Source organism: Sminthopsis crassicaudata, chromosome 5 (assembly GCF_048593235.1).
Source record: "Sminthopsis crassicaudata isolate SCR6 chromosome 5, ASM4859323v1, whole genome shotgun sequence".
NCBI classification, from domain to species: domain Eukaryota; kingdom Metazoa; phylum Chordata; class Mammalia; order Dasyuromorphia; family Dasyuridae; genus Sminthopsis; species Sminthopsis crassicaudata.
Window position 1 is genome coordinate 91,806,993 of NC_133621.1, and position 12,163 is coordinate 91,819,155.

Below are 12,163 nucleotides of genomic sequence, written 5' to 3' on the forward strand. Positions count from 1 at the left end.
CCATCTCCACTTGTCTCTGTCCAGAACCACAATGTCTGAGTGAGAGGTCAGCGGCCATCTCACCCAACCTGTTCCCCCGAAAACCCCACCCCCTCCCACGGGAGGCCATCCAGTTTCTGCCCCTTGTGGGGCCGGCCACAACTCGAGGCAGCCCGCTCCACTCGGGCTGCTCACTGACACGGAGCCTGCATTTGCTCCTTTGAAACTTCCCCCCGAGGCTCCTACTGCTTGCTTTTGGAGCCCTGAACGCGTCCGATCCTTCCTAGTACTGGACAATACCCTCAGGTGCCGCCCCACCCCCAACCCTTTCCTTTTTCAGACTATCCCCAGTTCTTTCAACTGAGCTTTATCCGACACTGACTCACGGCCCTCTCCGAAGTGAACGCAATATTCCAGCTATTATCTGAGCCAGAGGCGAGTACGGAGGATTGGACGATACATATATTCCTACAGCCTAAGGCGTTATCAGCGTTTCTGGCTCCCCCGCCGCACTACTGACTGTCGGGCTGGCAGGCCACGGGAACCTCCAGGTTTCTGTCAGACAGGGCCCTGAAATGGCGTCTCTCTTCCAGCTGTACCGTAATACTACCCGTTCTCCTCCGAGCGGCTCCCTGCCTCGCCTGCTTCAGTCAGCTACTCCATCCGCGAGGGGGCTCAAGCCGGGCCGCCTCTGGACCTGACAAGCGTGATGGAAGAGGGGTCGGCCCAAGGCTCGCCTACCCGCCCGTTTTTCAGCCCACATTTAGTCTCAGCCGCCGAGAACTTTAATGACCGCGTCTGACCCCACGCCCTGAAGCCAAATTATAGCCAGAGGCGGACGGCGGTACCCGGGGCACAGCTCGCCCCCTGGTCAGCAGAGGGACAAGAATGACTGAGAGAGCTGAGGTGGGGGGAGGGGTACGGGAGACAGGGGGTGTTGCAGCCACCCGGGTAACACAAATACGTAGACTCTCGCGTGTTTACTTGGCAGTTCTTGGGAAAGGGATGATGGTGGGAGGATACATGGAATCATGGTTTAAGCTAAGGAAAAGGGAAAGAAAACATCCCCAACAGTTGCTTCTTCTCTGAAGAAAACGTCCCCAAACGGCTGGGAAAGCCTAGGACTAATAATAACAGGCAGGAACCCCGGCCTCCACGCGCCGTGACGTGCCCCTCCCCCAGGCGCCGCTGTAGAAGGGCCTGGGCGTCCCAGGGGCATCCCGCGAGAGCTAGCCCGGGCCTCCGTGCAGGGCTTTGGCGCTCACTTCCCCGGGCCTCCGGGCGGAGGCCTCGCTGGATTGCTGGGACCAGGCTCCCTTCACCCCCGTGGCCAGGGCCGGTTTCCACGTGCACGGCTCCAGTTCCCGCCACGCCTGGAACCCTTCCTCCGGGCTTGGAGGAGGGGCGATGTGGGAAGCGGAGCCGGCCACCGGAGTAGGCGGCGGGCTCTGGTCTTCCAGTAGCCTCAGAGGTGAGCGCGCAACGGGCAAGGTGGGGCAAGGCCGAGCTAAGAGGAGCGAGCAGGGGGAAGGGCCGCCCAGGGGGGTCGTCAGCACCACAGGCGTCCCAGCAGGGGGCGCTCCGGGAGGCGGACGGGGCTCCTGCTGCAGGAAGCTGCCCGGGCCTTTGGGCCCACACTGTGGGGATCGGGCCTGCGCTGGCTTCTTTTGTCCCAGTCGGGATCCCCGAACGACGTGACAACGTCTGCGGTATCCGCTGCACGGGTGCCAGGGTCGGGGGCGCCTCCCCAGCCTCTGGTGCGACCGGAAGTCCCGCCCCAGCGACTTCACGCGGGTCTTCACCACCGACACGTCCTGGGACAGGCTGGCCAGGGCCGAGGAGAGGCGGGCCAGCTGCTGGGTGAGGGCGGCCCCGAGGCTGAGCAGCTCCCCGCGGAGGGCGTCCCCACAGCGGCAGGAAGCCTGGGGGGCGTCAAGGGGCAACGTGGCAGGGGAGGGAGCCCCGGGGGGCAAGGCCAGACGAGGGGTCTTGCTGGGGGTCTCGGCCAAGCTGCGAGTCTGACCGCTTGAGAATCTCGTGCCCGTCTGAGCTGAAAGCAGAAAAGAGAGAGTTCCGACATCACCTCAAGCGGCCCCCACCTCCGGCCGGGCCTTCCGGAGGGGGGGTCCGGAGGTCTTAGAAACAGCGTGCTCCGGTGGAGCTGCCCGGGCCCTCCCGAGGCCCCTCCCGCCTCCATCAGTCCTGTCCATCACAAGGCTGAGTCACCAGTTCCCTGAACCCCGCCCGCTACCGCTCGGGAGCTCCTCTGGGAGAGACAGCAGAGAGCATTTTGTGCGGGCCTGGAGGGGGCGGGGCGGCCTTTGGGACTGGCATGGAGAAATGCACCCCCTGCAGGCAGGGGAGCTCTCAAAGCCAGCCAGGGGTCCATCCCCACCCCGGAAGGGCAGCGCTCCTCCTTCCTCAGCCCCTTCTGGTCAGTGCCCCAAAGTCCCCCCCCCCCAGGCCCACTCAGACGGCTAAAAATGGACACCCCGCTTTCTTTCCTTCAGTATGTTCAAGACCAAGATGGAGTTTATCTAAAGAACTTTGTGGGTTAGAACCTTAAGATAGGGGGCGCAGTGCATAGCTTACCAGCCCAGGAGTCAGGAGGACCTGAGTTTCAAATGTGACCTCTGACACTTAACGCTTCCTGGCTGTGTGACCCCGGGCAAGTCACTTATCCCCAATTGTGTCAGAGGGAAAAAACCCTTAAGAAGGAGGCAAGTGCCCAATACTGGATAGAGTTCAAATCCTGACTCCAAAACTTGTTCCCCCGGTGGTCTTGGGTAAGTAAGTTCTTTCAGTGCCTTAGACCCTTTTCTAAGCAGAACAGAGCAAGACTTAATCTGGTCAGGAAATGTCCCCATGGGGAGCTCCCTATAGCAAAGGTGTCATGGTCTCTCATTATCTCTGTCTTTGTTCTTTTGGTGAGTCAGGGATGAGGATGGAGAAAAGGGCTGAGAGCAATGGAATACTTCAACACTAGAAGGCTCCCTGATTCCCCCTGCCTTGTAATAGACAGTCATCACTCAGGGGTCAACCTCCTAATCTCTTTCCGACTAGAGTTAGCTCACAAGACATTAGAGAACTTTAATAATGGTGAAAGGTAAATAAGCTAAAATGAAACTTAGAGTCCATAATGGGGAAGGTCAATCTAAGTCCAATGTAACCAGATCTCTGTCCTGACTTGGATGTCCAGCCCCTGAGCATCCTCTCCATGACCTGACCCAAGTTCCACTCCACGCTAGTGCTCCTTCTGGCCCCTCCCTCCAATTTGTGGGGTCTTAATTATCCACAACCCCAGGGTGGGTTATTTCTTCATACCTGCAGAACAGCCAGCAGCAGGATCACCCAGAGAACATAGGCGCTTGTGCCCCCTATCCGGCCTTGGGGGTGATGGGGCGTCCTGGGAGGTCAGGGCAGAAGGGCCAGCCCAGCTCCGGATGCCCTCAGGAGTTTCTGGCGGGTGTGACTGGGAGACAGCTTCAGCATCTGGCGCTGTTGGTTATAAGCAAGTGGCAGTTGGCTCCTAGGGCTCTACCCTCTGCCCTCACCCATTTAGAATTCACAACTAATAGATGAGAAGAATCAAAATGAAAAGAAAGGGGCCTCTGAGCAATATATAAGGATCCCTATGGGCTGCACTTTGACTTAGAAAACCACATATTAGAAAACTACCATTTAGCTATGGTGTATTGTATTTTTACTTATTTTAAAAAATTTTTTCCAATCACATTTAAATCTGGTTCCTCCACACCTGAAAGTGTTGCAGGCAGTCCACAGGCCATGTACTTGACACCTCTGCACTTAGTCCAGAGCTTTTTGAGGTGGGGTCTACCAACCCTGGAAAGATCAGGGGGTTGATGAACTTGGATGAAAAACAAAATTACATCTTTTTCAATATAATTGGTTTCCTTTGTAATCTTACATATTTTGTTTTGTGTATTTAAGAACATTAATCTGAGCAGGAATTTATAGGCTCCAACAGACAACCTAAAGGTCCAGGCAGGTCTAGGAATCTCTGAAAGCACCTTATCCCCTCAAGGTCTATAGAACTTCTGTCATCCCCAACTAGGAGAGAGCTCAGGAGGGCCAGCTTACAAGGGACTCTTGGCCGGCATGTTCCAGCACTCTCTGCCTGGGGCCCTCAGCCTACTTACCAAGTCCTGTCAAGTCCCTGGCCTTTGTCCCTGCTGGGTCTGGCTTCGCATCCTTGGGACCTGGACAGAGAGAACATGGAAAGCTGAGATACTGGAAAGAGCCAAGCTCCTGCAGAGCAGGTCTGTTGAGCATTAGCCCTCAGCAAGGAATGGGGAGCCTCTCCGGATGGCTTCTATTTGAGGAGGAAGCTAGTCCCACGGCTGGGCCTAGTCCTCAGGAAAGCATCTGAAGGCTCAAAGCAGACATATTTTCTTACCTACTCACCAGCTCTGTTCCTCTGGAGGGGGGAGGGAACTGTCTCTATTTGTGTATCTAGGGGTATACTTGAGCAAATCTGCCTTCATATCAAAGGGTATCTCTTAGTAGGCCTACATATTTAGCCCTGTTCCTGGTATTTCTTTGTGTCTTTGAATAAAAGAACTTCAAGACTATGTAGATGCCTCACTACATCAGAGTCCAACCCAGCAGTAACTGAATAGAGCTGCCAAACTGCCTCTGAGGCTCTCCAAAACTGGCTGGGCTAGTCCTTGTGTAAGGGACACACATTCCATCCCTGAGCCTGCATGTCAGCCTTTCCCCTTGTACGACTGGCCAGATCCCATCCTCTATTGGTGGTCTTTAAAAATCCAGGATTATCCTCCAAACATTCTCTCTCTCTCCCCCACCTCCCCCAAGGCACCAGAGGACTTTGGTGGAGACTTATTTAGTATTTTACAGTGTTTTCTCCATGACACGCATGGAGAACAGGTTAGCACCAGTATCAGACTGATTTGACAAATGAGGAAACTAGGGCTCCAAGAATTGGAGTGATTGCCTCCAGACCAAGTGCACATCAGAGCCAAGACTTCTGTCTTCAAATCCAGGGCTCTCCCACTATGAGAGCCAAGCTCCCGCACTTTGGGCCCTTTAAACAATGATCCCGGCCAAGGAGTTGAGCCAAAGAATGAGAGCAAGTGCTCACTATAGCACAAGCCAAGCTATGAATGGAAGCCCCAGCTCAGGGCTCAGTGTCCTCTCCAGCCCTGCTGGGGACAGCTGATCAGAGGAAGCAGTTAGGAGAAGCAGAATGGGTGCTTCTATCAGTCATGTTGGGGTCTTCACAGAGCCCTCCCCTGCCCCGGGAAGCCATGCCCCTAGTGGCTGCTCCATCTGAGGAGAAATGAGGGGACACTGACTAGCTCACTTGCGACACTCAGTTCTCCAGGCACAGCCTTCGGGCCATCAGCATCTTCATCTACCTCAGGCTCTCCAGAAGAAGGGGAGGGGGTTGGCACATCAGGAGTTTCTTCCCGGTCAGGGGCAGGACAGGTATCTGCAGATGACCCTATGAGAAGACAGTTCTCTGAGCCTCCACAAACCTGGGACCTGCCATGAATGAAGGCTGTCTGTTCATGAATCTACCTTTGTCCCCACTGGAGAATGGGTATCTGTCTGTTTTAAGGGACCACATTTTCCTTAGCTGTAATATGAGAGTTGAACTACATAATGTAATTTATAGTGCTTTAAGGATTGCAAAGTGATTTACATGTGTTGTTTCATTTGAAGGTACTCATGCTATTATTAGCCTCATTTTACAGATGTGGAAACTGAGGCTGAGAGAATGACTTGCCCAGTTAATAAATCTGAGATGGGATTTGAACCTAGGTTACTCTTGATTCTAAATACAGCCCCTCTATTTGCTATACCATCCACTTGCCTCCTCAACTAGACTAACCAGGCACCTCTGATTTATGGGCTCTTTTGTTTAGGGAAATGGGCCTGCCTAGGCCACGATATGGGAGACAGCCTATAAGCAGCACTGGGGAGCCCCAGAGATCACACAGAGTTTGGGGAGATTCATCTTCCTCTCTACCTGCTCAGCTCATGGCCACTGCACTAGAGCCATGACTACAGACTATCAATCGAGAAAAGTAGAATCCTAAATTATTAGGATTATATTAACATTAAGGTTTAAAAAGTATTTTCAATTCATTCTCATCCTCAGAATAGTCCTGTGAAGTAGATATTATAAATAGTATTATCGCTATTTTATAGATGAGGTTGAAAGAGGTTCAATGCCCAGTATCACAAGTCTGGAAAATGGCACAGCAGGAACCAAACCCAGGTCTGTCTTCTGACTCTGTGTCCAAGTCTCTGTACTCTATCATGAAGAGATGGGTTCTATTACCTCTAGAACCCATCCTTTTTCCTATTCCTTGCCCCCTGAGACCCAGTGCTCTCCCCTAATCTTAGGCTCTGCCCTCCACCTACTGATTCTCACCTGTTTCAGTGCTGCTAGGGCTATGAAACCCACTAGAGGCCTCTGAAGGCACATCCTTTCCATGGAGCCTGGGGCTACAGCGTGAAGTCTCCTCTGCTTTCAGAGCTGGGAGAAAAAACAAGGCTCAGCAAAACCAGAATGATTTATATCATCATAATAATATATGGATGGCTATGAAGCCTAGTAAACAAAGATCTGAATTTGAAATCAAGAAGCCACTCTCAGTTCAAATCTTGTCTTAAACAATGGGCAAGATGTATGAACCTAGCCATGACATTTAAGGTCTCTAAAAAACTAATTTTCCTCATCTAGGCCAGTCTGACTATTCCCATTTTATAGAGGAAAACTGAGGGAAAAAAAATACAGAGACTGCTTGGAAACAGGTCAGCAGGTCACCAATTGTTAGAAAGACAGTTTATTGCACTCCCTACTACACATAATTTTTTCTCTTTCCCTTTCTCTTAAAGAAGCACAGAATGCCCCCTCCATTTCTTCTTCAATAAGAAATTCCGAAGATCACCTGCATTGAGAGTTCTCCAATCCCCCGGCTCGGTCCTCTTCCCCTGGTGTCTGTTTGTAGCAGGGCTATTGGTACTGCTGGTGAGAGGGCTGGGGTGGCTGCTGGCCTGAGAGACAGGGCCCTGAGGGATGGGGAAGGGGGAACACTCTGCCAACAGAAATCAAAGCCAGGGTCAAAACTGGGATCCCACAGCTTCTCCGGCTCATTCTTCTCGGCCCTCTACAAAACTCACCTTTAAGACGAGTTCTCCACAGCTCAGGCTCCAACCTTTGATCTTCTCCCTCTGAGCCACCACCACTGCTGCTGCTGCTGCTGCTGTGGCTGGAGCTCGGGCTGGAGCCGGAGCTAAGGCTAGGGCTGGCCAAACAGGAGAAGCGCAGGGGCCTCATGGCCGAGATCTCCCTCAAGGAGTTTTCCAGACAGCGAAGTGGAGAAGGCTTGGGAGCTGCCCCTGGACAAACAAGAAGGGCCCAAACCCATGGCTCTCTTACAAACAGGCGTGCTCACACCCGAGCCCAGGACCCAGAGCTTACCAAAGTCCAGAACTCTGCAAGAGATGTATACAAGGTGGAGAAGTGACACAGGGATGCAAACAAATGCCATATTCCCCATCACCATCTTCCTATCTAAGAGACCTTTCACTAGGCCAAGGCTGGAGGGAATTATTTTGCTAAATTACACCAGGCTTTAGTTGTTGACTGGAGGGGGAGGCCCAGGGAATTCAGCCACAGCCTCTTCTTCCCCAGAGCGGCTACAGAAGCCACACTTAGGATTTAGAATTGGCTTTGCATCTCCAGTTCCAGTATGATTTGATACAGAGTAGACAATTAACAAACACCTGATTGATACACTTTTAAAAATTAGATCCAGGCTGGATATTGGAGATTACCTGGTCCAACCTTTTTATTTTATAGATAAAGAAAATGATACTCAAAGAAATCATGAGAGTGTCCAAGATCATACAGTAACAAGACAGCATCTGAATGGCACAGTGGATACAGCCCTGGACTTACAGTCAGGAAGACCCAAGTTGGAATCTTGCCTCAGATATTTACTGTTTGACCCACAAGCAAGTCACTTGACCTGTCTGTCCTATCTGCAAAATGGGAATACCAAAAGAATCTACATTATAGTGTCATTGTGAGATTCAAATTAAATAACAGAAGTGCTTGGTAAACTTTAAAGTACTATATGCTAGCTATCATTATTATTAATACTGCTGCTGCTGTTACTACTGCTTCAGCTGCTGCTGCTATCATTAAATAGCAAAGCCAAGATTCAAACCCAATTACTCTGACTCCTAATACAGAGTTCTCCCCTGACTTTACCACACAGTTCTTTTTATTTAAGAACATTTTAATTGATATTTTCTTTTTCCCCAATTACATGTAAAAATAATTAACATTTATTTAAAAAATTTTTTGAATTAAAAATTCTCTTCCCCCCCACTCCTCCCCTCATTAAGAAGTCAAGCAATCTGATATACCACACAGTTCTTAAGTACCTTCCATTTTTCTCAATTATCCTTCAAAATTATCTAACTTTTCTTGTTAAACTTTCAGAATGGCTATAATTGACAGTAAGGAAGGAAAAAGATACAGGGGAAAAGCATAGAAAAAGACCTATTTTCATCTTTTAATTCTTCAAGAAGTAGTCTTCTTGGCAAGGAAATGTGGTAAAGATAAAATATTGGTCTCAGGAAGTTCATACTCTAATGGAACCAATAGGACATGCATACAAAGAAATTTAATTTTACCTTCTCCAAAGCACTTCCAAGGCCCTGCTTCAGTGGTCCTGCCTTTGTCCCCAGTCTGGTGCTGAGCAGACCAGCAGACTCTGGTCTGTGTGCTGCCTAAGTTCAGACTCTCAGAGGGCACCTCCTTTCCACCTTGCCTCAGGCAGAGAGAGTCATGGGACTCACCCCCCAGTCCTGTAGGCAACAAGAAAGGCAGACCTGTTGGCTCCAGAGGACTAAAGATTAAACACACTACCTAGACCTTCTGGGAGAGAGGTGATCACCTTAAAGTAGAGACATTTTTAGACATGGTCAGTGTGGAAATGTTTTGCTATATTGTACATATTTTCTGTGAGGTTTGTGTTTTGTTTTTCTTTGTTCTTAAATTGTTTAATAGGAAGGAGGGAAGGAGGGAAGGAGTGAGGAGGTAAGAAAAATCAATAAATAGTAATTTAAAAAACCCAATAATTTTAAAAAGGTCCATATTCTCAGGGGTTTAGCACCCTAGAATCTTCCAGGATACTCTTTGCTTCTAGACATGGCTCTTTTTTTTTTTCTCCTGGGAAATGGGCCAGGACATTTGGGAGTAAAGAAATAGCACAGCCAGTCCTGCCAATTCACCCACAATTGAAAGGGATTTAGTTGGTAAGCACAGGGGCCACTGATGCTGCCAAAGGCTTAGAATCCAGCTCATATTGTAGTGGAAACAGCCCAGCTTAAAGAATGAAGAATATGAAGAATTCAGAGAAATATGGCAAGCCCAATAGAAAGTTGTTTAGGGTAAAGAAAACGGAGTCTAAAGAATTAACAATGACTACAACAATGTAAATAAAGTCAGCATAGAAAGCCAACAAAACTGGTTCGTATCACTGGCAGACATTAGTACCAGGCTAGCAAAATGTTCATTCTGCTTTGGCAGGAAAGAGAACTGGCTTTGTAGTTAGAGAATCTGGCCTCATGTCCTACTTGTGATGTTTCGTACAAGATATTGGGCAAATCACTTTAGGGGATCTCAGTTTCTTCTTCTCTAAAATGGTCAAGTATTGGGCTGGCTAAAGTTAGCCACAAGCTCCTAATGGTCCAGTCTGACTTGGGTTTGGATACAGATCTTTTAGAAATGGGAATTTTTTTCCTCTTAAATCCTGGACCAGATGACAGATCTCTGAAAGAAAAAAGTTCAGTTATTAGGACGTCCCTTTTCCTGTTCCCATAGCACACTAGCACACTCTTTTTATGTCTGTCTCTCTGTGTCTGTCTGTCTGTCTGTCTGTCCATCTATTTCTCTCTCTTTCACATACACATACACACCTCAGGGCAATTTCTGGTTTACCTTCTTTGGGTGTAGTCCAACTCCTGGGTTCCACTCTTGCTGATATCCCATATCCTGCTGGGACCAACAATGGGGCAGGCTGGCTGAGGTGGGGCCTGTTTGTGGAGATCTCTTTGAGACAGTTCTCCAGGCCCTGGAGGGGAGAGCTTCCAATTGGACTTGCTGCAGAAACCAAACAGTTTTGGCTTTAGCTATGCAGTTTGAAGTCTGCAAATCCTGGGGTTCGAGCTGCCAATCTCTACTCAGATTGGCTGGGGTCCATGAGCAAATGGCCAATCATTTTTGTCAAATCAGGGTAAAGTAGCACCAAATGTCCTTGTAAGTCCTGGCTTAGTTTTATGGACAGTACAACTTAACAAACATGAGCATTAGTTGAGACTAGTCTCTGTTGCTTAAGGAATTTACAGTCTATTAGAGAAATAAGATATCAAACAGATAAGTCTATAATACACAATATTATGTAATTATTTAGTAATTGCCTTAGAGCATTACAAAGTATAATACAACATCTGAGGAAAGAAAGGCTTTTAATGACAGAAGGATGGAAGGTTTTCTGAATGATAAGGACTTTGAGAGATGAGTTAAATTAAACAAATTAAGAGAGAGACAGAGTATTCCTGGTCTAGGAAATAATATAAGCAAAGGTATGGAAGCATAATAGTATAAATTGCGCAAAGGTTGGGATGGGACATAGGATAAAGAACAGTGCAATTTGGCTAGAACACAAAATATACAGAAAATATTGCAATAGGTGACACCAGAGGGGTGGAAGCCTTAAATGAGAGAAGAGTTTAAGATTTTCTGAGCAGAAAAACAGGATTAAACTTATACTAGACCTAGGAGGCAGCTGGATGGCTTAGGAATGAGAGTGCTGGGTCTGGGTTCAAATTGACCTCAGACATAACCTATGTGATCCTGGGCAAGTCATTTAACCTGTCTCCTTAAGTAGGAAATGGCAACCCACACTAACTAATATCTTTGCCAAAAAAATTCTATAGACAGTTCTGGTGTGCTGTGGTCCACAAGGTCAGACATAACTAAACAGCAACAAAAGCTTAGATAATAAAATTTAAACAACACCAATATTTTTGTCCATCAGAGGACATTTCAGTAGTGGTATGAAGGATTGATTAGAGCAAGGATATGGGCAGGAAACACTGTACGGAGGTAGTGAGATATGGCAGAAATAGCATGGCATTTAGAGTGCTAACATCTATTATTGGCCGTATGATGTTGCCAAGACACTGCCTACCTGGGCCTCAGTTTACTCATATGTAAAAGGAAGCTGTTGGGTAAACTCTCCTTTCCAAATATCTAGTCTAGACTTTTTTTTTTTTTTTTTAAGAATATACTCAAGGAGTAATGAGTATCAGTGGGAACAGAGGTGGGGACATATAGTTGGAGAAGGAGTTGCAGAAAATGGATTCTACATGATGAGGTAACAATGTATAAGTGTTGAAGGAATGAGAGTTAAGAAGAACCCTGAGTCTTCCAATATAGGAGAAAAGGTAAATAATGAATAGAAATAATAAAATTGAAAGGAAGACGGGTTTAGAAGAATGATGACCTCAAATTGTAACATGTTGAATTTGAACTCTTGGAGGACATCCAGGTGGAGATATCCTGCAAATCAGTGGATTTATGTAGATCCATGGGTCTAGGAGACAGATGAAAAATCAAGACTTGAGAAAATATCTGGGAACCATTTAAATGGAAGAAGTTCAAAAGCCTTGGGAGTGGATGTAACTTCCAAGAGAGAAGAGAGCCAAGCAGAATTTCTGGAAATAGATTGAAAAGTTGAAAAGAAGAAGATGAACTAGAGGAAGAAACAGAAAAAGAAACATTTAAAGGGTTAGAAGGAATATTAGGAGAGTAAGTGGCAAGTAGGGAAAGATTATCTAGTGGACAGAAATGGTCAGAATGTATGAAGACTGAAACAAGGCCATCTTGGCAATTGAATATAATTAGGAATTATGCAAATAAAATTACTCTGACCCAGAAATTCAACTACTATACCTCAAGGAGGTCAATGATTAAAAAAGAAAAGAAAAAAAGAGGGTCATCAAGACTTTATTGTTAAAAAAAAAAAAACAAAAAAACGACCAGAAAGAAGCACAGACAGGTAAGACAGCTTTGAAAATGTTAGGTTTAAGAAAAGCAAACTTTTCATAAGAGAGT

General features: G+C 47.6%; 1 protein-coding gene across 1 annotated transcript in view; it reads right to left on the reverse strand.

Moving 5' to 3' along the window:
* Nucleotides 1-940: 940 nt before the first annotated feature.
* The window catches only part of KRBA1 (KRAB-A domain containing 1), a 66,578-nt gene continuing 55,355 nt past the window's right edge, over nucleotides 941-12,163 (reverse strand). The window contains 10 exon segments of the mRNA XM_074269543.1: nucleotides 941-2,029; nucleotides 3,304-3,477; nucleotides 3,737-3,847; nucleotides 4,140-4,199; nucleotides 5,324-5,464; nucleotides 6,401-6,505; nucleotides 6,921-7,067; nucleotides 7,153-7,371; nucleotides 8,677-8,850; nucleotides 9,986-10,147. Of these exon segments, the coding sequence (XP_074125644.1) occupies nucleotides 1,209-2,029; nucleotides 3,304-3,477; nucleotides 3,737-3,847; nucleotides 4,140-4,199; nucleotides 5,324-5,464; nucleotides 6,401-6,505; nucleotides 6,921-7,067; nucleotides 7,153-7,371; nucleotides 8,677-8,850; nucleotides 9,986-10,147 (2,114 nt within the window). The 3' untranslated portion in view covers nucleotides 941-1,208.